General features: G+C 36.5%; 2 protein-coding genes across 10 annotated transcripts in view; one reads left to right on the forward strand and one right to left on the reverse strand.

The window, feature by feature from the left end:
• On the reverse strand, nucleotides 1-22655 carry BRD9 (bromodomain containing 9). Of its 9 annotated transcripts, none has more exons than XM_079301998.1 (18): nucleotides 22513-22655; nucleotides 21723-21943; nucleotides 19950-20082; nucleotides 18260-18320; nucleotides 17197-17341; nucleotides 15303-15413; nucleotides 14375-14550; nucleotides 12293-12421; nucleotides 11348-11480; nucleotides 9037-9112; nucleotides 7625-7720; nucleotides 6716-6848; nucleotides 5920-6031; nucleotides 4272-4304; nucleotides 3745-3816; nucleotides 2381-2483; nucleotides 1735-1902; nucleotides 1-1006 (listed from the first exon to the last, which is right to left on the reverse strand). In XM_079301998.1, the coding sequence occupies exons 1-18, from the start codon at nucleotides 22580-22582 to the stop codon at nucleotides 906-908; spliced, it is 2073 nt and encodes a 690-aa protein (XP_079158124.1). In that variant the 5' UTR covers nucleotides 22583-22655; the 3' UTR covers nucleotides 1-905. The 9 variants fall into 9 exon arrangements, with proteins under 9 accessions (XP_079158124.1, XP_079158127.1, XP_079158126.1 ...); XM_079302001.1 differs by having other exon boundaries at nucleotides 4266-4304; nucleotides 14375-14487; nucleotides 22513-22654; XM_079302000.1 differs by having other exon boundaries at nucleotides 4266-4304; nucleotides 14375-14490; nucleotides 22513-22654.
• The window catches only part of TRIP13 (thyroid hormone receptor interactor 13), an 11779-nt gene continuing 6736 nt past the window's right edge, over nucleotides 22648-27690 (forward strand). The window contains exons 1-5 of the mRNA XM_079302007.1: nucleotides 22648-22771; nucleotides 22991-23093; nucleotides 24590-24755; nucleotides 25051-25180; nucleotides 26425-26480. Of these exons, the coding sequence (XP_079158133.1) occupies nucleotides 23002-23093; nucleotides 24590-24755; nucleotides 25051-25180; nucleotides 26425-26480 (444 nt within the window). The 5' untranslated portion in view covers nucleotides 22648-22771; nucleotides 22991-23001. The remainder of the gene's footprint in view (nucleotides 22772-22990; nucleotides 23094-24589; nucleotides 24756-25050; nucleotides 25181-26424; nucleotides 26481-27690) is intronic.

Genomic DNA, 27690 nt, shown 5'->3' on the forward strand with positions numbered 1-27690 from the left:
TATACATCAAAACTGCTTTTCTATTTTTATTATTATTTACAAAATAATGTAAATTGATAACATTTGTCTGCTTGCACATAGTACAAAACCCCTCAGTTTCAGTGCTGATATATTATAAAATCCAAAATTTTATTTTGGAATTATTGAAAAGCACACCTTAGCCAGTATTTTTTCGATCCTATGAGATATACACATTATATTAAAAAATACAAGTATTGTCTTTTCTTTGTGTTTCAAGATACAAGGGATCACAAAAACATTCATCTTTTTCAAATCCAGGGTAGAAGTTTTGTGAATGAGCATTTTACTGGAACCACCAAGTACTGTTGCTCTCAAATGAAGTGCTCTCTAGTGATTTAAAAAATATTTTAAAATATGGGGAAATGCTTAAAAACAATTCCTACAGATTATTAGCATTAGGAGATGGAAAACACAATAATGATTCCAATTCAGGCTGTTCTTTGTTCCTCCTTGAAGATGTCCAGGCCTTAACCTGAACAGTAGGTAACAGAACCATTATCTACAGAACCAGTTGATAATTGTACTGCAAACACTTAACTGCTGCCATGACTCTGCAAAAAGTATCATTTTCAGTGTCTATAAAATACAAATTTTTCTAACACATTATTTGTTGGTTTTCAGTCAAGATTCACACACCAGTAGATAACACTGTCCCTTAACAAACAAAATGAAAGCAGTTCTTGATACACTGCTAATGGCATTATGCACTAATTAATTTGGAGTTGGGGTTTTTTGTATGTTTGCTTGTTTAATCCTGTATACATGATAATATTATACAGCAATCCTCATAGAAAAGAGGACAAAAATGCAGTTTCTGTCATAGACAAAAACTTTATAAAAACATAATACAATTAAAATACAAAATAAATATAGTACATGTCATATTAGTTACTAGTAGCATTTGAGGTTTCTGGAGACTGAAGAAATTCATAGGGATCGTGAACCATGTCTTGCTGTTCTCCAACACTCAGATGAGAGGGGCTTCCTGTTGGACATGGGAAAAAATCAAAACCTTAAAAGTACAGAAAAAAATTAAGAGCTGTTTATACATATAATCAGCATGATTATCTCACATGTCCTTTTTACACTTTTAAAGTAAGACAGATACCTAAATAATATTTGAACAGAAAAAAAAAAAAAATCACAAGATTCTTAGTAATTTAGATAATTTTTTGAAAAGTAATCATTATGCTATTACTCTGAGTTGAATATACAAAATGCAACTGAGTATCATCCATCCAACATCTTTTACCTTCTCAGACACCAAATTGTAAAGCAGTAAGTTATACTGTTATCTCATCTTATCACTAAATTTTACAGTTGACAATGAGATGATGTTGTAGAATCCCGCTTGCTTCTTGCTGCACACAACTATGCTGAAATAAAATAATCATTATATACTCCTCAGTGTAACTAAGGGCATCAAATGCAAGTGCTTATAGGAATTTGTCAGTGACTTATCAATTCACAATTACTTCAATCACATCTAATAAAAAATAGGGAATTACAATTAATGACCTTAGTTCTAGAGGTCAAAAGTATGTCTTACTAGTTCTCTCTGCCAGGCTTATTTAAAAATTAAAACATAATCAGTCAGCACACTGTTTAATCAGAGTAGTTTCCTACAAAGTTTTATGTATATTACAACCTAAGTTTAAACCAATTTAAAATAGAGCACAAGTACTGCAACTTCTGTGACACAGCTAACTTTACCAAGATGGTGTTGGTCTCTTTCAGAGGTATTGGAGAGGGAACTCAAATTGGATGATGGCCGGGATCCCACTCTGTCAGCCTGAGCTTCGTGAAGGTCCTGAAGCAGTTTAGTTGTTTCATCCAGATGTAGATGGTTATCATCATGATCAAGCTCCTTCTTCACTTTTCCTAAGAGCCACCAACCAAAACCCAAAATTAGCCCATGTACATTGACCCATGGGATTTTTGTTTTGGGATATTCTGAGTGGCAATATGATTGGGTTTCACATAGTTACCTAATTCCCCAGTTGTTTTAAAAGACAACATATGAAGCAACATAATTTCTGAGTAAAAGCTTTGCATCGATTCTTAAAATTTATGTTACTATGAACACAAGAAATACAAGCAAAGCTATCAAAATAGTGAGGTACAAATTCTTTGTTTTCTTCAATTGTACAGGAAAAGTTAGCTTGGGTAATACACAGATGTCTCAAAGGAAAAACAGAGCAATATTTCATTTATCAGCCCTAGACTTTTACCTCTTTCAAATGTATACTTATTACTACTTTTTAAACACTTTTTTTAGTCTTAGTAAATCCAGCTGTCATTTTGTCTAAACGGTAAAACTAAACCACAACCATGATGTCTTGTATATTTAGTTACTTACCTAATGAACTTAACATAGAAATATCAAGAGATACATCTGAATAGGGCTTCATGGAGAGAAAGTCCAAGTCAGAAGTGTTACTGTCTCCAGCAGATTCTCCAACCTATTAAAATACAAGAAACAGAAAGACTAGCAAGAGTCACAAGCTATCATGTTTACAATGCTTAAGCACAAATCCATTCTCTCAGACGTTTTATCTCAACACCTGAGATGGAGCATCCATAACCATCTTGGCCAACCTGAAACTCAGAGACAGCTCCAAAGGTTCCTGGACAAAGCAGTCACATGTATGGCCAGGGATGTGCATAGTAGTCCAAGTCTTTTATCTCATAGTCTGGGACTGCTGAAACTATACACAGTCAACTCATCCATGTCTCATGGTAGAACCCTAGCAGCTGGAAGTACTAGCAGTGTCCCTCTTCTTCTCCATATGTAAAATGGGATCTATTATATTTTTTTGTACAGTCAGACTCCTTCTTGACAGTATTAGCTGAAATGTCCCTCCCTAGTATTTTTCCTATACATTTGGATAATGAAATACAGCCTGCACTCCACAACTTCCTTTCTTTCCACACCCATTGCAATATTGCTAATGTAATGGCACAAAGGAAGAAATCAGTCACTAAGCTTCAAAACCTTTTCTGAGGGAAATCTCTGAGGATGCCTGATCCAGCAGGAGAAATGTGACACTCAGGTATACACACAACCATGTATTATCTTTTAGAAATACGAAAATTAAACCTAGTATTTATATGAAATAACCAGTCACCTTCTAGAGAAATCCACACCTTTCCATAAAATATAAGGAATATTTATAAAACTATGGGGTTTTTTAGTTGCTATAATGTGATCCATATAATTTCTATGTGAATTGGCATGGAATGCAGTGTATATCTTCTGTTGTCACAAATAATTTGAAAGATAAAACAAGTACCACTTAAAGAAAGATTTAATTAGTAGCTATAAGAGCACAAGATATGCATTATTTACCCATACTTTCTAACAGACATTTCTAATGGATGTGGTAAAACTCATTAACAGGGTTTTTCCAATTTTGCAGCAGGCTGAATCTCAAGTATTGATAAGCAGATCAAGTATCTTTTTCAGATTCCTATGTGATCTTTCTGCCTCTGAGACTTAGTTATGCATGCTGAAATAAGCTGAAGAACAATAAAGCCACAAACCAAAACAGACTGAATATGAGAGGATTCATTTTCAGTACTGCAACCTTAATCTAGATCATGTAATTTCAATATTCTACCTCAGATTTTGCACTGAAACAAAATAATCTCTCAATACAACTTTTAGGTTTACTTTTTTTTTTTACCCTGTTGTTTCCCTCCACTACCCCCCAACCACTTTACCATGATCTGTTTGGAAGAATCCAGACAAGTATTACGCAACTTGTGCTCTTCTTTTATATGAACTGGCAGAACCTAAATAACAAAGAAATACTTTAGATTTTAGCATTCCATAACTTATATTTACTAAGAATGTTCCCTGAGAACGTTTGTGCAATTTACTGGTTTTCCACAATGAGGTCCCAGGCCATCACAAAAAACTGTTGCATTCTGTGATGGTTGAGTAGAACACTCACAAAAAAAAATGAAGACCATCTCATCTCTAGGGCAATCACATACAGTCATGCCAAAATTTGTAACTAAACAGGAACAGCCTTTCTAGGAATTACCTAAAGCCTCTCTTTTCTCATACACCCTGCTTAAAAACTTCTCTGTATTACCACACAGAACAGAGGCACATTAAATAAAATAAAAAAAATTGAATGTTGCAAGCTCAGAGAATACAACTTCTCTGATTTAAATGCCAAAACACTTTTCCCAGCTAAAAGCCCTGAACAAACAGACTGAGTATTAGCATAACTTACTTTTACCTCATCCAGTGGTTTTACTGGGATGTTTCGCCTCTGGAAAGAAAGAATACCAATAACTGCTTATATATAACACAGGAGAAAAACATTTTTCTTGTACCATTTCAAGTCTATTCAAACCACATGCAAAAGGAGGCTAGAGAGAGCTATCCTCTTCATGCATCTGTAATGCAATTAGAATGCAACAGTTGCTGTTAAATATTTTAGTACTATGCATTTTAACTAATCTTTGAGTCCTCATACTATTTCTTCTGCTCACAAACTTTATATTCAAATGCAGTATCTTTGTCATTACTTCAGTAACTTCTGATCACAAATCATTCAAGGTTGTACTTTCAGAGATGCTAATTCTTACTCAAATGCAGCAGTACAAAATGCTCAAGCATAAGGCACCATGTATATGATCACTGAAGCACACTTAATTGTGTAAAATCAGCATATATCCATGTATGTCACAACTGAACAGCATTTTCAAGTGTAAATAGCCATTGACCCTTTGAGAAATTCTGACCTGGAATGACATTCATAGAAATATGTGGTAAAAGGCAAAGACAAATTTTATTTTAAAGCTAAGTTGACTATCTTGCATACACACATTTCTATATGTAGAAGAGTATTCAAAATATTGGATTTTAACTTTTTGAACTAATCCTTTAAATTTCTCCCTGTTTTATGTACTATCTTTTTCTCGTAGAGAAAAAATATTCAGAAAATTGTAATGGATCATCAGTGTTTTTCATTCTATTACCTCCTTATTTCCAAGCAACACCCACACTATTCCACTTCCAAGTCTGCAAAGATGCACCATAATCTCATTTCCACCATGTCAGGAAGCCCAAGTACTTTCCATCTTCCCACCCTGCATCCCTTTCTTTATATTTCAAGCTTTCAGAGTGTCAGCATTTTAAATAGCAGACAATTATTTCAAAATAAGAGTGGTTTTCAAAGTGAAGCTGATATAGAATTTATCCTAAGAAATTTTGCAATTTTTTTAGATTATTTTGTCTTGGGAATGCAAACATTCTCATAGAATGTTACAGAATTATACACATTTCTGAGAAAACTCTCTTATCCAATCTTAGAATGTATCTCATAATGAAAGTGAATTTGTAAATAACTTAAAAGCTTTTCCTGTAGACACACTACATGAAGATAAAAGTTAGCACTGGGGGCTAACGCACCTGGTACAGTGATAATTAATCTGGTTTTTAACTTTACTTCCATTTTCCAAATAATTAATCTTTCCATGAGAAACATATTTTCCTTTCAATTAAGAAAAAACCCAAAACCTTAACAAAAGCATTGCAATATAACTCAGAAGTCTGTAAGTCATGACACTGAGTCATGACACTGAGGCTGCCCAAACTCCATCCAGTTGGTTGGTCCCTGCTATGCTGCATCTCCTGCCTCCTCCTTTCTGCAGTCACATAGTGACCCCCATTGGAGAACTGACCCAGCCAGAGGAAAGGATTTCTCCTTCATTCATTAATTCAGTCTCTAATTTGGTTTATGGCTGCTTGAACAGCAAGTTTGCACTGCTTACACTAACAGTGGAAAACAAAGGATCTCACACAGTATTAAAAAGCCAATAGGTTCATTCATATTCTGATGAATTTGTGACTTCTGATGAATTTGTGCACCCAGGACACACCTGCTTTAGCTGATAAATAGTTTTGGAATGGTCACCACTAGTGATCTGGTCCAGAAGATCATCAACTATTTTCTTGCTGTAACTTCCAGCATCCTTCACAAACTCCTGTAAGCTAGCAGGAATAGAGATAAGCATTACAGAAAACATTTACTTTCATAAAAACCACTTCAACTTAAAATATGCTGCAATAGGTCTGCAACTTGTTTTTCACAAGTACCAGCAAATTTTGACTTGAACTATCATGGATAGTTCAAATAAGTTAGGGGTTAAAAAACAAAACACAAGGGATAAAAAGCTTGAGATTATTTCTCCTCTCCAAGATCAACAATTCAATGATGTGGCATTTTACTTTTCAAGTAGTTTTAACTCTTTTGAAACTCCTTGAAAACATAATTCTTTTAAAGCCACTGAAATATATCACTTGCCTTTTAAAATTATTTACTGCTGGGTTTAAAGCAAAACACTAAATCTGTGGCAACCTATAATATACTGTGGTTGAAGACCCTAATAACAAGAACCATAAAAACTTTGCAATAAAATAGAATAGCTTAAAAGGACAAATGGAACCCCCCCCCCCCAAACTTTCCCCACTGCCAAAAAACCAAAAGTAAACAAAAAAACCAAAAAAGCCAATCAGGAAGGATGAAAGCTAGCTTCAAATTTTATGGTGATTTACTTCAAAAATAAGTTTTAGAAAAACAATTAGAATTTGGAAGCTCTTAGTTGAGATCTAATTTAAATTGCTTTGCAAAAAATTGCTATGAGAAGTTAGCCTTCCTAACAAGGAAGCCCTTACCTTAAGGCACACTGGATCCCAGTTTCATCACCATATGCTGAGTATAGAAGCTCCATCTCATCTGGTTTCAAATCTTGAAATATAGAATTGTTTTGCAAGGAAGGTGCTGTATTGGCACTGGTAAGAAAGGTTACTGCACAGGTAAAAAACACAACAAATGATTAGCACAAGTGTAAAAGATCACATGAGGGAGAAAAAAAAGATTGTGTTTTCTGAAACAGATACAGAAAGTGCCATGTATTTTTTCTCCAACTGAAAGCAAGAGCAGTATCTCAAGGACACTTCCAGACTCTAGAATTGGCACAACAATTTTAACCATATAAACAAACATACTACTGAAAAATCAAGAACTAAGTTATCCATCCCACTCCAAGAAGAAAAGGGTTCATGGCCACATTTCCTTTTGTATTTCTACATTTTGTGTATATTTATTTTACTGTTGGTTGGCAGTCAGTTTCTGGACAGCAGATTAGAAACTATTAAAAACCATTAAAACAGGAAAAAAATCCACAGTCTGCAAAATATTTGTCATATGTTGCAAAAATGCAAATGACTGAAAGTTGTTTTTTAACTGTAAGTTGAATTGTTGAATGTAAGGTGCAAATTACTATGGAAAAACTATTTCACCCAGAGGAAATGGACTACCTTTATTGGAAATCATCTAGTGTGGCAGTAACATTTAGGTAAAATATTAATCCATAAACTGCTAATTAAATTACATTTAATAAGCAAAAAAGTTGATTTAGCAAAAATTAAATGTTAATGAAAAATGCTGCTAATGGAATTATTATATATTATAAAAATAACCAAGCGAATTTTCATATAAAGACAGGTATAAACTGAAATTATTTTATATCAAGTAATTGCTTGAAGGTTTAATAAAGTTAAAACATGGTCTTTGGTATTTACCTTTATTTCTTCGTTCATCTTTGAAGCCCAGAGTAGTGAAGCCAGGTAATAATTTGCTTGACAGTGAACTCAGATCCACTGGGTGAGTTTCCTCCTCTAACAATTTGATTTAAAAGAAGGCTTAGAAAAGCATTTCATATTTACAGTTTGTGACAAATAATTAGAATTTGCTATTTTAGAGCTGTAATTGACATAAAGACTAAATGTATTTTAAGCTGTACGTTAAGAGGAGGTACTGTAATTCAGGTTCTCCATTTAAATTTCAAACACAAGTTATAAATATGCTTCCATGTAATATTCACAAGATCTATGGCTTACTTAAGATATTTCACTTTTAAAGTATACAGCAGCATTTGTAATTATTTTAGCAGCTGATTCACAAACTTTCAAGATCCAGATATTGCTGCAGTGATAAAAGCAGTCTCTTGCAGTCTCTTATGCTGACTAAGTGGTTGTTTATAGAAATCCATTACATTCACTCCTTAAAATTTCAGTGGCATAATTTCAGAGGTGATATTAAGTCACCTTTTTTTTCAGAAACGGGTAATAGCCATAACAATAGCCAAAATGCTCAATTTCATTCCAGAAAAATTTACTACCAAATGAAAATGAATTCAGCAGTCTTGTGTCCCTCAATGTGATTAGTCAAAAGCATTCACATACTCATTAGTGAAACAAGAGGAAAGCTGTGAAAAAATTCTAATCTCAAAAGGTGCAGAGAAGGAAGTGTTAAATCAACATGACACTCAGCACTAAAACACTGTGGCATTTCATTCATTACAAATTTTCAATATTTCTGCATCTTGAGTTTGAAATTAAAGCAAAGGAAAAGCATAAAACAATATAAATAACACAACAGTAACAGAACAAAAAAAAAAAACAAGAGAAAAGATCAAGGAACTAAAAAAAAAAATTGAGCAAAACCTCATAAACTTAGAACTGAAATATAGCTAGTGATTTAAATTGGGAAATAAAAAGGAAAAATATTGTTCTAAATTTACATCTGTGCATTGCGTATTTACATAGGACTGCAGCATTTATATTCACTTTTTGTCATTAGATATTAACACTACAGAGTACTTGCAGCAAAAGCTTGTCTTCCAAATTCTTTATAAAGTTGTAGCAATGTGTAAGTGCTTATAAGGAGATGTTATTTTATCTTCTCACTGTTAGCATCAGTAAAACAAAGTATCTGATGAGCGAAAATATGGAAGACAAACAGAAACACCTTTGGGGTGTTTGGGGAAATGGTTTGGGAAATAATTAATAAAACTAATAAAAATTTTTTGAAAATTAAAAATAATTTTAAAACTTATCTATACTACACAGGATCTGTATCTACAGTCAATACTTCAAAATCTGTTAGAACATTCAAGGCTAGAAATGTTTGCTTGAAAGAGTATGGCTTTTACCTTCTGCTTCTGGATCAGAGGAATTTACCACACTAAATAATAAAGTTCCATCTCCATTTTTTTTCAGATAACCAATCTGTGAATAGAAGCAGAAAGATACAGGAGGAATCATTCAGAACTGTTCACACTCATAGAAGGAGTTGCCCATTTAGAGAGAAAACCATAAAAAGCATTATTAGCTGCATTGAGCTACTGCATTTTGGTATTCCCTTTTTCATACAGAGAGCCTTGGGTCACAACTATTTACCACCTCCTAAGCAAGTGTTTCAGAACAGAAGACTTAGAAGCAGAAGTTCATACATCATCTATACAACGCCTTATTCATCCTTCTAAATTAGATCTAAAGTTTTCACCCAAGACAAACCCAATTCCATTACTAATAGCATGGAGTCAGCCTTTCTGACTGCAAAGTCTGGAACACACATTCTTTTTAGAAGCAGAACTGTAACTCCTATCCACAAACAAAGTCACTGCTTATTTTCAAATGTAGATTGAACTGCTTGTTTTCATGTCCCACCCACAACTTTCTCTAATTAAAAGTACTTTTATGAACACACTACCAAATTCTTCAAGAGGAAGAAGTGCTGTGACAGACCTATTGAAGCAGACAAGCACACTGCTAAGGACAGATGTGAAAGACAACAGAGCACATCAGGCAAACCCAACACAACATCAGGCAGCATCATATCATCAAGCAAAGCTAATGTCAGAAACTGACTACACATGAATTAAGAAAAAAATTACTGTAGCCTCTCAATATAAAGGGAAAATTAAAACTGTTCTCTCCCTACAAATATATTAATAAATACTTCCAAGGAAATCAACAATAAATCTCTGCTATTTCGTTTTTTATCCCTCTCCATCTGAAAAAATGTGAAAATCTCTCCATACAGGAGGCCAAGCTAGTACTGGCATACAATAAAAACAGAGGTGAGAGATGATGGAAAGAGAATGAACAAGAACAGTATTTTCAAGTGGTGGCAAAAGCTAGCAATGAATTCCAAGAACATGCCAGTGTTACCTAGATTCAGTGAGACATGCAGTGGGGCTGTCAAGCTGATTTAACTGCCTTAGCAATTAAGAGCTGCACACCATGAGAAACTTCCACGAACAGTGCAAAACTGACTGCATCAGCATGGAAGACTGGTACTGCTTTGAAGAGATTTTAAAAGCCACTCTTACTTTGTAGGTTTCAAATAGCCTTCAATCCTAGCAAGTCATCTAATTATCCAAAGAAACAGAAATACATTGAAGCTAAGCCTTCACCCACTGTTCTTTGCAGTTTTATTAATAATTCACTTGAGACTAAATTGACTGCATAATCAGGGCCACCATCCCAGAAATGAACATTTAAGTTTGAAGACACAACACCACTTTTGCTTTAAAGTAAAGTTTCTTCTGAAGTAGTTTTTAAAGAGGGGAAAATGCAGGATGTGGACACATTCTTTGTGGATTCTTTACTCAACTGCAGTGGCCACTAGAGTGACAGATGAGAAAAGGAAGCAAAGGGAGTAAGTCTCCACAAAATTCAAGGGAAAGAGAGTAAATGCATCTCAGTACAGATCTGTAGCAAATGCCTGGAGCATTCACTCCAATCCTAGCATAAAGAAATGAAGGAATCCACCATCATCATCACAGAGCTAAAAAACCCACAGCTAAAAAAAAAGATCTTTCAGAGAAAACTGCACCAACAGCACCACCAAGCTTGTCCTTCTAACCCTTGCAAGAGCACAAAACCCAAATACATGGAACGACATCAGAAGGACATTCAGGACCATCAAACTTGCTATCTAAATCTCATTATCTTTGTATTTGGGACTCACGCTACAGCTGACAGCTACTACTTGTAAATACAAAACTATAAGAGGTTACAGACTCTCCTCATTAAAAACAGTAATTTAACATTAAAAATATGGTAATTCTGGGGTGGGAAATCCTAACAGCCCTTCAATCTATGCCATAGTTTGCTTTTTCTGAGGTTGCAACAAAAAGAGAAGTGTGATGTTAGTTTAATCATTTTCAATGCTAAGAGCTGCTACTCAAGATTGAAAAACATTTCACTGTTTCCTGCAAATGAATTTTCAAAGATTTTCAACACACAATAGCACCTGAGATCCACTTAGGATCCCCTACAGCAGCTTTCAGTGGAAACTAAATGATAGACAACAGCAGTACAGGTATTCCACACAGAACATATATCCCAGGTGTTCCAATCTAGAAGGCCTAACAGTAAAGCCTGTTTCCTGAGGTGAAACAAAGCATTCAATAGTCAGGCACAAACTGGAACTGCAAACTGCCATGAGCAGTAGACCTTGCTGTTGGGTAGATATCGATTGATCCTATCCCGAGCTTCATCTGCTGCATGTTCCACTAGAGCCAGGACATGTTCTTCAGCAGTGCTGTCTGTCAGGCTGCATGCATTCCCCTCAGGTTCAAAAATGCAGCTAAAAAAGAGAAGAAGAGGAGCTGTAGAAATTAAAAACTGAAACAAAACAAAGGGCTGAATTCTGGCTTTGCTTAATAGAATAACCAGACCTGCACTTCTCCCAGTGCCAATCTACTTCAGCATTTAAGTAGAATTATAATCATTTGATGAAGTTTTGCAGCAGAAGCTGAACTACCAAACTACTTAACTTCAAAAATGTAATTGCTTCTGTACCTTGATAAAATGAACTACAAAACAGAGACTGGGAGTAAAACTGGCATTAAAACAAGGTGAATGCTGTATACATCCTTAGTTTCCCCCATGCATGAATATGCTATTTTCAAAAATACCAAACAGGAAGATGGAGAAAAGAAATTATGTGATGAGGGATAGAAACTGTCAGAGAAAAAAAAACCAAGAGGCTGCATTTATGATGATTATGTCATATGGCTGTTTGCAGAAGTAGGACACAAATCCCAGTCTAACAGGGAGCCCTTTAATTCCTACCTTTTTTCGTATTGGCAATTAGCATTCCTAATCTGTATCAATCACACAACTGCTTGTAATTGAATTTAGATAATTTAACATTTATCTTTCAGTAGATCTCTTTTCAATAAAGCTCCAAACCAATAAAATAATAGCAAATAAGCATACCTACGGATGGAACAGGACATAGCTATCACATCAAATCACAAAAAGGTAGTATCAAAAAGAGAAATGTGGAGATATCATAGAATATGGCAGTCTTCATTAAATTTTATATATAAAAAAATGTTGTACATCAAAGTATTTCAGGGCATTATATGGACATTAGACACTAGGGCCAAACACCTTAGGTACTGGGTAGAGCATCTCCTCACACCAAATCCATTTCTCTCTCCTGGGTTATCTTCTTCCATTTGCTTAGCTAAGAATTTCTCTCTGTATAGAGATTCAGATCCGTTACACAAGTAAGTTTTGCTATTAAAGACAATAAAAAGATCACAGGATCATACTATTACAAGACAAATGTGTTATACTATTTTGTTTCATTGAAGCTTTAAGAAAAGGTGTACACAGCAAGAAACTCCTCAACAACTGGCACCTTCACACACAACAGAACACTTAAAGGACAAGAATTTTGAGAGAATGTTCAGAGGATTGCAAGATCCTAAATAAAATTTTCAAAAACTATTTAAACATTAGGATGCTCAAGCCATCACTTGATCACTTTCTCCTCTATACAGGGGTCTAAGCTGCTTTGACACTTTGCAAACACTGACTTCAACTCCCTCTCTGTTTGTATCCATGAAATATGAAGACGAAAAATATCTGCTATTAGGTTTGACTTTCCCCTTTAAGGGTCTTATTGTTCATCAAAATATACAGCATCAACCTTACAGATGCAAAAATACAAGTATTTAAAAGTTCATGTTAATTAGAAAAAAACCAAACTAATTCCAAAGACACTAAAGTTACATAAATATTGAGAAGAACAAAAAGGCAGATTTATACTACAACTGATTGCTGAAAAACTGGTAGCAGAATAAAATCAAAGGTCATAATTTTTAACTATCTGAACTGTATGTTAAGGTAGATATTAAAGACAGAGACACACTGTATGGTTTGGCAGTTGCAATTTCTTGCTCTGTAACAAAGAACAAAGTTACTCTTGTGGCAGAGTTTATGCAAGAATTAATGCTAGACACCACACAAACCAAACTACTGTATCTTCTAAACAAACACAAACAAAACCCAAAAGACCTCCTCCTCAAGACTTGTTTATAAAAAGGTGATTTCAGTTGATTTCTATCCACAATCCATTACACAAAGGACAAATTACACTTTCTTAATTATCTGTGATACAGCAACAGATCAATTTCTGCATGCTATCATTAGAATCACCAATAATTACTGTTAAAAATTATTTTTGAGGATACAGTCTTCTACTACCAAAACAACTCCCTAAATTAGAATACTACTTATTCCAAAAATGCGGAAAGTGTAAAAAATGAAAAGTGGCTGATGAGAGCTCTAAAGTTCATATTTAAAAACCAAGAGACATGGTATATTTCAGTTTTTTTGCTTTTCAGATTTTACTACATGACTAGTGATGCTCTGTTGGAGTATTTTTTCCATAAAATTCCAGCTGATATAATGCTCTACAATTTAAATTCACAGTCTATCTTTGGATACCTATGCAGGAACACTGAACAACATAAGTTGCTTATATATTATGGTGTCTACTAGAATCTCATAAAACAAATTGAGTAAATTCAGATTTAAAAAAAATTCTACTAACACTAGATTTTAGCTATAAAAATATGAATTTGTGACATGGGGGTACCTATTAGCTGGAGGATAACTATCGCACTAGCAATGTATTTTACCAAGGAGCTTAATAAGATTTCACCGGGGAGATGTTATCACCTGCTCCAGAAATAATGTCCTGTACTTTCTTAAACTGCCAGACAAGGTTAAAGTAAATAAAATCACTCACTGATCTGGGACCACTTTGCCTTCCTGGAAAGAATCTCTTACATTTTGATGAGACTACTTTAAGAAAGGAAAAAAAGGGACAAAATGCAAATGGTATCTGGAGCTATATCCAATATAAAATAACATTTTAAACCATCATGAGAAGAAATGACTCATTATTTAATACAGATATAAAGAAGAATGAAAATATCTCTGTAGATATTAATTTTACGTGTCAGAAAGAATTGGGGTCATCTTTTGAATTGTTTGCTTCAAGCTAGGTATCACTGGGTTATTAAACAAGTCCTATAAATAAACAAATAAAACACAATAAAATTGCCCATTTTTCCTATGGACCTCAAGGAAAAATGCTGAGTTTTTTCCTCACTTCTTTGCTGCTGTCTAATACTACAAAAGCTGCAACAAGCCAGTAAGCATGCCCATTGAAACCTTTACCTAATAACTTCTTTATTTTGCTTTTTGGATTTCTTGGTAGTCTCTGCTTGTACAGGAACAACTTCAGGAACAGGTTCTTCAACTGCTGTGTCTTCATCGCCCAAAAGAGCTGCCTGCTGAGAAAAATCCATGTCCTGCATAAACGACATGCTGCGCTTCAAAGCTAACAGCCGTTCCTAGAATCAGAAAGGACAGAGCGGCAGGGACTTAACCTTTCCCTCATAGCCAAGGTGCTATGATAATGGGATGGGATGGAATGGGAATGGCCATGGCCTTATTTTGTTCTTATTGTCTCGTTTCCAATGGCGATGCAACATGATTTGGTCATGGTAGCATGGCATCAGAATTTCTGCAGCCCAACTATCAAGAGAGAAACAAACAAACAAACAAACTGCATATGCAAAAACAACTGTTTTCTACAAAAACTTACCATCACTGTAATACATGCACACACACACATGCACACAAACATGATAGCTCCCAAAACAACCTTCATTTGACAAACCAACAACTGTATTTGAATAAAAAGTATTTGCGACACCTCTGAAAACTCTTCCACACCCAACACCTTGAAAAAAGTAATGCTTTCTTTTTATGAAGAAATAAAACTTAAATGAGATCTTGTTTTCAAAGTTTCAGCCAGAAGTAAGATTTTACAGTAGTTTGATATATGCGGATCTTAACTGCTTCCACTGAAAGAAGCTCTTACAGACTTCAGTGGTGCAGGTAAGATTGAGAAACAAGTAAAAATTACTGGGTTATAACAAGAATGGTATCAATCCCTTAAATATGGCAGCACTAACTGGCACTGGTATAATCCATCACAGATGGATGAAACAACATTTATCATTGTTACTTTGTTCCTTTTAAGTACGGCAACATAAAAACCCCCAAAGTTTCTGCTTTTTGTTTTTAATAGGTCTCTTACTTTGCTCATCATCTTAAAGCCTGTGTGCAGTATCTTCTTGGCTAGCTTGTAGTAAACAGTATCTGGTCTGTTGTAAGTCATTGCATTATCACACATCAGTTTAAAATCTGCCTGTAAAATACAAAACAAAAGAACTGTAAACACTTCAAGTCCCTTGTTAAGTGACTGGAAGATACCACTCCATCTTGGCAGCTCTTTGAAGAACACAGTAATATTCTAGCAGCAGGCTCATGAATGCAAGCCAAAAACAGAGTTGCAAAGGTTTGAGCCTCTTCTACCTCTCCAAGACAATTGCTTCCTTTGGAACTGGCTTTTGGTTATAAAAAACACACTCTTTCCTGAATGCCAAATATAACATCATCTCCTTAACCAATATTGGACCAAGCCAAGATAACTTCTTACAGCATTTAAGCCCTCTGCCTCCAATTACCAAGACCATCACAAAGCCAGAAGGTGACATGGAGGAGCAAACTATGGGCCAAGAAAGAAGTGCATGTAAGCTACACTTCCTGTGATGGCCTTTCAAGTGCTGCAGAAAAAGCCAGTCTTTTGCTTGCCCAGCTTTGAAGTAGACCCCTTTTTTTCTGAAGCAAAACAAATCAGTCTTCTGCAGCAATTGCTCCTCTTCTAAACGCAGGAGAGAGTTCTCGCAGACTCTACTCTTAGACAGATTCTTTACTGTCTTGGGACTAGCCTCAGCAAGTTATATCAGACAGGTAACCTTCTGACCAGACCTTGTTTCAGGGGTTAAAAACCTGCAAACTTCATTTCTGCATGAAGCTTATGGCTCTGTAGTTCTGTGTAATTAGCTACCCTCATGTATCTAGAAAGGGAGATTCCTTTTTCACTCTAACACAGGCAGACTTTTAGCAAACTTTAATTACTCCTCTGACTACCAGCAGAAGCTAAATCCTCGAGAATAAAAGAATCTCTCAGTCTAAAAAATACTGCCATTTTAATCTTTTCTAGGTTTCTATCCCACCAATTTCAATATTGCAACCTTGCCTGTAATTTAACAGAGCTCCCACCCAAACCTTCCTTTCAAGCTCCTGAATAAGACAATTTTAGCAAGATAGAAATTAGAGACCTGAATGCATTGCTGATGGCAATGCGGCCATAAATTCTTTTTCACTATTTCCTATAAACTTCTATAGCATATTTAACAAAACAAAATAATAACTTTTGTCAAAGCATATGTAAGAAATGTAAACTATTCTTTGCTCACCTTGCTGGACCTTTCCAAAGAAAGAGATTAACCCTGAGAAAAAAGCCAATTCTCTCTTGCCAAGGCTACTGTCATATCAACATCAGTCTAGGAAAAAGCAATTCCAAAGGCTGCTAATAATTCATGACCTTCATGAAAGAGTTAAGGAAAACTCTCCTTCAGAAGCTAGCAATGAAAACATTTCTTACTGCACTGTCTGTAAAATCATGATGCATCTAATAAATTATTACAGCAATAACAATACACTTAATAACTAAGTTAAGCTGCAAATAAACTTGCCAAATAAGTTTCTGCCAGAAGACAATTTCAAATTAAGCTATATGAAAAATAGGGCAATTAAAAATAAAAAATATGCAGTTGTTATTGACTCGTACACAAAATACTTCAGTATATCCACAGGTTTCTTGCAGACAGGTCCAAATTACATTACTTCTGTTGAAGTTTAGTAGCATAAATTCCACAGAATTTTAGATTATGATCTTGGTTTCCATAGTAATTTATAGAAGACTGGAGTAGAATCTAACAGATTACTTGTAACACACTGAATATACAAAAGTGCTCAATTCTGAAAAAAAAAGAGCATTAATTAACGTAAGAAAGGCTTCTACAGCTAAAAAGAATCTTCAGTTTCTTACTAGTTGTGAAATATCTAAATGTTTATTAATTCACCTTGAATTCAGTGACTGATTTGTATTCATTTGCTGCAATTTTTTCCTTCATGGTACCAAAATCCATAGGGTGTTTTATTATCATGGAATATCCAGGAGCAATGGCATCCGTGACTGGAAAAGCAAAAAACCCATGAGGATCTTTCCTAAAAATAAAAAAAATACATTTAGATTTACAGCAGAAAAAAAACCAAAAAAATCCTCCTTGCTTTTGTATCACATTAATGACACAACAGTACTACTTAAAAAACAAGAAACACTAAAAACGTTCTCATAAAACAGATATGTGTTTGAAAAATTTCCTGATTAAGGAGAGCATTTTGATTTCACATATACAGACCTTTTGTCAAAAAGCAATTCTTGAAAATTTTCATTAAAAATGCCTTTCAATTCAATGATCAAATTATCAATTCAAGCTAGTCCTTGTATTTCTTAATTTTCTTGTATGTTTTCTATGGCTCTACACTCCAACTTGGCTTTTGGTTTCACTGAGGAAAAAAGCTCAATACTTCTTGTTCATAAGGTCCCCTAAAACTAAATGCAATGTTTAATTTTTTAAAATTAGACCCAAATTCAGCTTATTGCTGTGAAATAAAAACAGAATGCTTTTTCTAAACATAAGTGCATGTTTAAGAAAACAATAAAATAAAAAGCCTCTCCCAATTCAGAAGGTTATCAAGTAACCAGCTCTAAATTAGCTTTGTATCTGACAGTGGACACTGAATAAAACAAAATTTAACTAAAACAGTTAAATTTTTTGAAGTATTGTAAAGTGTTATAATTGGCTTTTAATCCCTAAACTAAGTCATTAATATTTAATAAATTTATAATGGCAATGTATCCTCTGCCCAAAACACTTATTTCCCTGTGCAATACTAGAATTGGGTAATAATTTTCCTCAACTTATCTTTAAAAACTGCCAGGTCTGACATGGTTGCAAAGGATAACAAATATATTAGCCAGTCTCTAGCCACTACTTTCAAACAGAAAACCAGGATAAGAAGTTGCCAAGTAACACATAAATATGCATCAGACAGAGCTGAAGACACAATAACATTTATTACCTCTGAAGCTGGCGAAGGAAGTGTTCCAGTAATTGCTGGATTGGTGTGCTCTCATTTTCAGCTGCATTTTGAGATGAAAGCACAGATAAGTACAATGAAACAGAATATGCATATGCCAGTTTATTTAAAAATATAAATACCAGAGAGAAAATCTTACTACAAGTACAGCTTGTACTGGTCTGAAGCTGAATGTGATATGGATTTCAAAGCAGAAGCACATCAGATTTATAAGCACACAGTACCTACTTCTTCTTGTTTCACTTTCTGAGCTTCTTTTTTCATCACATTAAAATCTAGTACCCATTAAGTCAGACGTAATGCTAAATTTAGTAGCTCTAAGATTATGTATTAGTAAGATTAAAATAATTACTTTATATATTTTTGCAGAAAAAGTGAAACTTGGTTGCTCAAATACTGCAGTTGGGAAATCCATATTCTTACAACATGTTTGCCAAGCAATTTTAATGGTTTCTTCACCACAAATCCCATGCAATTCTCTAAACCTTTCAATCACAGAGTGACAAAGAGATGTAGATTTGCTGGTAAGAGAGGTAATGATTACAATTTCACTTCCTGTACAGATCACACAAGAAATGTTACATGTTCATTACCTGTTACTTCAGAGAGACTGGCTTTAGTGCAGTTTGAAACATTAAAGAAGCATCAAAAATTAAAAATCCAAGTCTCCATCATGATAGAGGAAAGACACTTCCTTTCTTCACCAGAATAGATTGGGTAATTTATATGTTTTCCAACACCATTTTACAACCAGATGAAAAGAGAATAATAATGAGAATACTTTTTATCTTGTCAGTTTTTAAGGCTCCTGACTACCCAGAGACATAGAATTCTGACTGGAAAATTTCCCTTGACAGCTGATGGCCACCATTCCTCAATTTAATGTGTGGTCACAATTATAAAATTCCTTGGGATTACTTGACCATCAAAGGGCAGTATTCCAAAGACAAGCCTCACAATATTCCTAAAGACATAATTTTTTGCTACGAGGTTCCAATTTCAGTCTTATGTGTAACTGAGATCATGATGTAATTGAAAATTCTCTGAAGTAAAGGTTTCCACTGAGTAATGGTGATTTAATTACCAAGCAATGGCTACAGTTAGAAAAAGTGTGGCAAAACCAGAAAGGATTACACATGCAGAAGTTGCCACACACAACATTTTGGATGGTGATAAGAATTAAAGAAATTTGTAAATGAAAAACAGACTTTAGTGACACATTATCACAAATTCATTTCCATGAGAATCCTAAAACTCCACATAGGTTAGAAAACAAAAGACCATAACAAAACCTAAGAAGTTTCCATGACAGTTTTCTCCCTTGAACTAAGTGAAACTTAGTTCCAGATATTACACTGTTGTGTAAATGCTAAGGACAAGGAATTAGGTGCAATAATACTTTTATGATGAGGTTTATTCTGCCAAGGACCAGAAGCTAAAGACAGATGTCCTTGGCAACGTCAGTCACCTGAAAACAAACCTACTTTAGTGTGGAAGCACCAAGAGGAATACTGACTTTTCAGATAGCAGAAAGTTCTGAATGTTGGAAAAAGTAAAGTCCCTACATTTCAGTAAATATTCATGAAAATTCTACATTTCAGTGCTTTGACAAAAACTTTGTTTTGTGCGCTTTTAAAAAAACCAAAATAATTTTATTTTTCACACTGCTCACCTGGCTGAGTTCTGCATGCTCTGACAGGACGGTCTGGAGGAGGTTCAACTTCCACCTTTTTCCCAGGATCAAAGTCATCAGTTTCTCCTTCAGTGTCACACTGCTCCTTCTCCCTTTTCCTTTTTTTCTCTTCCTAGGACAGCAGAGAGAAGACGTACTTCAGAGGGACGTACTTGGAATGTGGAATTCCACATATCAAAAGGTAAGCATCAGTGATGATTTTGATTTGGAATACTTATGCAAAATCCAAGTAATAATATGGTTTAAACAATATTGCATACATATTCACTATCACTTTTTCAATTTTCTTCTCCAATTAAAACTGAACTGTTCATCTTTTGCTATTTTGTATTTAATACAGTATTGTTCTATCGTTACTGCATGTTTATTAAAAAAATGAATTTTGAAGCTATTTATATGCAAAACTGCACAATAACAAGCTACACCAGAGAGCAAAGAAAGTTTATTTACTATTGAATAAAGATCAATTTGTGCCTCTGCTCTCATCAATATATTTTGTTGTTCATCACATTAAACAGAAATGAGTAAAATATGTGACAACCCAGCCAACAAAAAGACCATAAGAAGCAGTGGTGATAATTAATGATCTCTTCCTGAGTTCCAAAGCAAAGGCACACCTAAGTCATTCCTGAAATCCCACAATCATTATCCACATTTGCACAGAAAAGCACACTCTCATTAACCTTAGACTACAGGTTTGTTACTTAGCTATTCATTAGCTTATTTTGAATGTATTAATAATGAAGCCCTAGGGAAAAAAAACCAAACAACCCCCACCTCACAACTCAGTAAAGGCAATTGATACTGAAAAATCTTGTATGAAGGACAGCTGGTTTCACTACACTTCAAGTCCCAGCCTGAAACATCTGTACTAAAAAGATTGTGTATATCTGTGTATATATACTGATACCTGTGCTGTAGTCAAGAGCTTCTGAATGAACCTATGAAATCTGTCACTTCCAGCTGATTTTTTTGTTAGGCTTATATTACTTGGAACTGATAGATGTTAGCCACAAACACACACAAAGTAGCACCAAAAAAACTGTCACACAAGAATAGTAAAACTGCATGACAGGAAATAATTTAAAAAGCAGAAAGGTCTGAGATCCATTACTACACAAAATAAATAGTATTAAAATTAAATTGTACAAGTAACTGTACCATCAATGCCTTACTGCTAATTTTAAACAATTTTAATTCAACACAGATAACTAAGGTGACCACACTATTTGTTACTAACAAAGTCACAGAGCCTAGCCTACAGGCTGTTCCTAGAGCCAACCAAATAATGTACCACAGTACCCAGCAGTTCAGAAGCTGGTTTGAGTAAACATATCAATTTCAATGTCCAGTAACTTGGCACACCTCATAAAGATCAACCCAGCCTGGATTTATTTGAAAAGATGAAAATACTCTCGCTCAAATGGTGGCAAAACATGTTTGTGGCCTGGCTAAAATACAAAACATCCAACTGGAAAACAGAAGCATTCATTCAAGGCAAATAAATAAGGAAAATAAAAAGTTATAAGTCGGAGGCTTTTACTTCGTTCATAGAATCATCACAAAAGGTATCTCCTTTAAATGGCAGAAGTACACCAACTCACACACGAGAGTTTTCTACTTTTCTGAAGTGCTATCTCCAGACAATAAGCTTCTTGCCACAGTGGTTTAAACAAAGTTCTGCACCAGATTTTAGACCTGATAAGCAAGAATGAAGGCTGGTGTGTCTGAATTCTAAAAATCACAGCTTACCTTTCTCTTTCTTCTTTCCTCATCATCTAGATGCTTTTCTTTTTCTTTCTCAGACTTTTTCTTCTTTTTTTTCTTCTTTTCTTTATGTCGTTCTCGCTCATGATCTGATCTATCATCGTAGTAACTAGAATCATGGCCAGACCCAGAGAGTTCAGTGACTTCGCTACCACCAACTTTAAGAACCAACTTTAAGGGTTTTTCCAAAGGCTTGTCTCCATAATCTAAATTTAAAAAAAAAAAAAAAATAGATGAATGCACAGAAAGCTAATGGCACACAGCAATTACGGACCCCACCTGCCTGCACCCTCCTTCAGGCAGCTGCTCAGTGATAAGGTCTCCCCCAAGCCTACTTCTCCCCAGGCTAAAAAAACCCAGCTCCAAAGCCTCTTCTAGAAATATTTATAAGAACTCGCTGCAAACCGGAAGTACACACAACAAATTTGGAAAGAAAATCAATACCCAAGACTAACAAATCCTAGCGCACAAACAGCCGTTCCGCTCGTTGTGATGTTCCTCAAACCTCCAAGACACAAGAAACCGGTTCTTCGGCCTCCCCGGAAAGGTCGCCAAGCCCTTGCCGAGCAAGGTGACACTAAGCATCACTCCAGCACCGGGATCCCCTCGGGAGCCGCTCGGGCTCCCTCCGCACGGCCCGCCCCGCGTTCCTCGGGCCGCCCCCGCCCCCGGCAGCTCCGGACCCGGAGCGGGGTCCCTGCCCAGGCCCCCCAGCCCCGCCGGGGGAAGGGGCGGATGGGTCCCGGGTACAAAGAGGCTTCCCCCGTCTCCTTACCGTAGGCGGTGGCGGAGGTCGAGCGCCATTCTGCCTTCTCGGCTTTGTGCTTCTTGTGCTTCTTGCCCATGGCGGAGCGGCGCCGGCCCCGCCGGAAGCGCTGGGGCGGGCGGGCCGCGCCTCCCGCCCGCCGCGGAGGAAGATCCGGGTGAGGGGCCGGCCCTGCCTCGCCCAGCGCGCCCTTTACAAACAGCGGCTGCCGCAGCGGGTGCCCGGCTCTGGCGATTCCCGTCGCGTCGCTCCCGAGTGCCTGCCTGAGGTGATTCCCCGTCCCCGGCGCTGAGGCGGGAGCAGCCCGCCCGCCCGTCCGAACGCGCGGCTGCGCTCGCCATCTCCTGAGGGAGGGACGTGCCCGTCCCCGTCCTGATCCCGGTCTTTGCGGCGGGCGCTGTGCGCCTGAACGGGGCGCCGGGAAAGGGCCGTCCGTGCCGCAGCACTCGCTGGAAGTCTCCTCTCTTTGGTGTCGCTTTTCCCCTAGGAGCGAGAGAGATGGATGACGCTGCTGGAGATTTGAAGCAGGCGCTCCCAAACGTGTGTGACAACGTTCAGATCCATGTGGAAGTTCACCAGAAGTCGAGCAGGTCTCTGGTCAGAGCGTTGCTTGCTGCCTGGTTCCTCTCGGCCTCCAAGAGCCCTCAGGACCCAGCTCTGCCTTCTCTGTGCTCTCCCGACAGGAGCTTCCTCACCTCTCTCTCTTCCTAAGACTGAACAAATACACTCCTCCCAGTTTCACCTTGTGGGTCGTGTCATGCAGTCTCATAATCAAGTTGTTGGCCGCGTTCTGGGTTTGCCCCAGTTTATCCTTGTCTCTGTTGTGTCGGTGCTCCCAGTACTCCAGATGTGGTCTTACCAAGCCAGCAAATGGAAGCAGTTGCTTTCCCTAACATCTGCAGTCTTGTCTGCACAGCCTCAAATGAGGTTGTCCTCATTTGTAGCAGGGGCACACTGCTTGCTTATTGCCACCTTGCCCATCAATACCTGCACTCTCTTTTTTTCAAAACTACTTGTCATCCTGTTGGCCTCTCATCGTTTTTTTTTTCTCTGGGCAGTGGATAGAGAGCTAAGATTTCATGTTGGCCTTTATTAAGTGTCAAAATCTTCCAGTCAAACCATATTGCCAACCTGCCGAGGTGCCTCTGAGCAGCAGGTCCACCCTCCAGAATATTGGCAGTTCTCCCTCCAGAAACTTGGTGCAGTTACTTTCCATCCCATTGTCATGGATACAAAAAGAGTGCTGGTGCCAGTGCTCATTGCACCACACTGCCTCTCCCCACCCAAGTTGCTGACAGCTCTGCCCAATCTTTGTACTAATCCCAAGCCCTCTGTGTCCATTTGTCCAGTTCTTGTCTTACCACTTTGGATATCTGGAGGATATGGGAGAGCATGTCTGAGGTTGTTAGGAAAATCAAGGTGTAAAATATCCACTGTGCTATTATTGCCAGGCTTAACAGAGAACTGAGAATTTGCACTGGTTATAGATGATTGAAATTGCAAAATTGAGTTAAATCTTCAAATGGTATTCCTTTTCCTGTAATTTTTGCCTCTTCTGGAATTCTCCTTATATTATGTCTCCATAATAATCCTGACATTTCAGCTGTCTTGAAAGTGTAATGAACTTTCAAGCTAAGCTTAAGAAATTCAGTCTGTAGCTTGGCTCTTAGTCTTTCTGGGTTTCCTACTGAAACACAGATTGCATAGCTGCTTTCCATTCTTTAAGTCTTCTAATTGTCTCTTTCAGCATCCCCTGATAGAACCTGACACAGAGCAAATAGAATTATTTGGATTATGTCTTTTAATGCACAAATGGAAAACAACTATCAAGCTTATTGCTTTTGCAGACAGAGTGAAACTGATAGGTTCTTTTTTCCTGTAGAATGTTGGAGGAGGGTTGAGTGACTTTGGGGTTTTTTGTGTTGGTTGTTTTTTTAGGACTGGGGCTTCTGTTGGTTTGGTGTGTGTGAGAGATGGAAGCTGTTTCCCATGAAGGACTCACATATGAAATAATGCATTCCAACACTAATTCAAATTTCCTTATAAATGTCCATACTGTAAACTAATGGTGTTTCTTTCTTTTTAGTGTGGCCAAGAAAGAAGATATTAGGATAAGTGTCTTAAAGCTGTTGAACAGACACAACATCGTGTTTGGTGACTACAAGTGGACGGAGTTTGATGATGCTTTCCTTAACAACAACGTGCAGTCTGTGTCAATTGTGGATACAGAGCTGAAGCTGAAGGACAGACAGGTATTCCTGGTCAACAGCTCTGTTTGTGTGCCCCTGAGCTAGTTGTAGGTAGACTGCTGGTACCCTAAGGGCATAAGCAAGACAAGGTCTAAAGGATGATGTAGTATCTCTTCTTAGGCTGACTAGTATAACTAGGAAAAAGTAGCTAATTTTTTTATTTTACCACTTAGTAAGGTGTGAAACAGGGGTAGTAGGCTTCAGAGATAAATACCAGCTGAGAACTATAACTTTCTTTTGTTCAACTAGCTTTGAATGAGAAACATGACACATAAAAATCTTTTTGTGTTCATTCTAGCCTATTGACCTGAGCATAAGCAGTCTTTCTCTTCATATTTTTCATCTGAATGAAGAAGGACCAACCTCTGAAAACCTGGAAGAAGAGAACGAGGATATCACTGCAGCTCACCACTGGGTGCTACCAGCAGGTACCTATTGACATTTCTGCAAGTTCTAGAGAAATAAAGAAAATATAGCAAGGCTAAAAGTGTTTACTTGTTAACCTGTTACCTGTATTTATTGTTTGTCTATAGAAAAAAACACATGTTTGGACTTTTTTCTTAATGACAAATACATTTGAATTTTCTCCTTTGTAGCTTTGACTGAACTGCTGCAGGTGATTCCAAAACACATTTATTTCTGTACTACTTGTGGATGTGTGGAAATAACTGGCCTTATGGGCTAAAAAGTATAGTCATAATCAGAAGTATGCAAGTTTTTAAGACTATTGGTTGTATTCCAAGTTTTATTTAAGACCCACAAGAAGCTCATCACTTTAAATATTCATTTTCCAGAGCCCACTGCTGGCTTCCAGTGCCCAAGACAGTACTGCTCTTATACATGAAACAGACAAAAAAAGTAAAGAGATTTGTCTTTGTCTTCTGAAGAGGAAAAATAGCACCTTCCTTTGTGATAGAGCCAGACCTGCCTGTTACTGTCTTGTGCTTGGGGAAGTTTGATTCTCTGCCTGGAAGGAGAAGCTCAGGTGTGAGCTTTAGCTCAGAGAGACAGTAATATTGAAGCATTTCTTACTCTTTCCTTGTTGTGAAATGCCTAACTATCCATTATATTTGTTTTCAGGAAGAATTAAATCTGATAGATTGATATTATTGCCACAGTTTTGTGGTTTATAGTTCAGTTTTTTTGCTTTTCTCTGCTGAAAGCCAACAGCTAGGAATGATTGATACTCAAATTACAGCTTTAGTTTTTTATGCGTTATTCAGCTACATGTTTTTTTTGGTCCTCTACATCTTGGTGTTAAAAAAGAAAAAAAGCAAAGTTGGAAGGTAAAATTTGCCTTAGAACCCTCCTCCTACAACAAGTTTTCATTTCTCCCTAGTTGAAATCTAAGTTCATCCTCCATTCTTCCATACTGAGGATGGAAGAACAATATTTTTCGTTTAATGTTAAGAAATTAACATTAATTTCTCATCACAATAATTGCAGAAAATAGAAACTGGGAAACTGCTGAATTTTTCTGTTAGCAAGTGGTGTTTGCATTTTGAGAAAAATAACTTTTTTTCCCCCCCCAGTTGTTTTACCTGTTTCCATATATCTGTTCTTAATTCTTCATTTTAGTTATAATTTGAAAACTGTTTTGTGCTGCAATGATGAGTTACAAGTTTCCAGATTGATTTATCCTAAACAGGTGTATAATATATTGCCTTTGCAGCTGAATTCCATGGCCTTTGGGAAAGTCTTATCTATGACACTGAAGTAAAATCAAATGTAAGTTGGAAATTAATAACAATTAAGATTGCTTGATGAGAAGTAAGAGCTGAAATTAAGCCTGTTTGAAGTTTGCTGCCTCCTATGGAGATATGGGTGCAGGCTGGGCAGCAGGGAATGGGAGTTTAGCTTCATTTCTGGCAGCAGCTAAACAGTTAATGGAGTTGGCAGTAGTGTCTGCCAGCACTGTTGCTGTTCATGCAAATACATATTCAATGATTTGACCAGAGCTGAGTGCCCTGCCACTTGAATGCTGGCAAGAGGTTGGAAAGGAACAAAACACTTCCATGGGGTCATTTTCTAGCTTGAAGATCCCGTGTGCATTCATCAGAGGTTGTGATGATAATTGTCAGGGCTTGTAGAACAGTAATACTGTAATCTGAAATTTAGTAATTGTGGTCCAGATAAAACTCACAAATAGTTCAATTCAGCTTCTCACTGGAGTTCTTGGACACAAATAATTAATTCAGCAGCTTATTTGTAAGACTGTAGATACAGTATTCTCATTTAAGTTTTTATAACCAAATATAGAAAAGAAAAACGTTCCAGTGATTGTACTTCTTAGTTTGTAAGGTAAATATCAATTAATACATCCACATTTGTCTAATTCATGGAACAGCTTTCAAAGTAATCTGTGAAATGACAAGACTATTTAATTAGACATGCTGGTGTACTAAATAACAGCAAGCTGATCACTGTTGAGTGTAAGTGTGTATGGGTAGTAAGAAATGATTGCTTTTAATGGCTAAAACTAAAGCTACTGCTGTAAATTGTGATAAATCTTTATTCTTTAAACCATGGAAATGCCTGAGCATGGTTGGGTTCTACAGGCTCCGAAATTGTTGCTGTGAATTTTCAAAATAGCACAGTGTCAATAGAATTTTGAAAAATTTGTGGATTGAGTTCAGTTGTTTGTGCTGCTGTGTGGTTGTGTTGTGCTCCATCTTGAGCATGAGGTATTGCAGGAGCACCATTTTATTGTCCCATCAGCACTAGGCATCAAAAACTAGTTACAGTTAAGAGCAACAGAAGATAATGTGGTATCAGGTGTTGTTATAGGTAAAAGTCATTACAGATTCACACCTGAAGTTCATATTCATTTTATTGAAAGAGTTCTCTTCTTCCTAGTTCTAGATGATTCTAAAATGAAACTGCACTATTTTTAGAAGCAAACATTCCAGAAATACATAAATTTCCCTTATTTGGAAGA

Source organism: Erithacus rubecula (genome assembly GCF_903797595.1).
Source record: "Erithacus rubecula genome assembly, chromosome: 3".
Classification (NCBI taxonomy): domain Eukaryota; kingdom Metazoa; phylum Chordata; class Aves; order Passeriformes; family Muscicapidae; genus Erithacus; species Erithacus rubecula.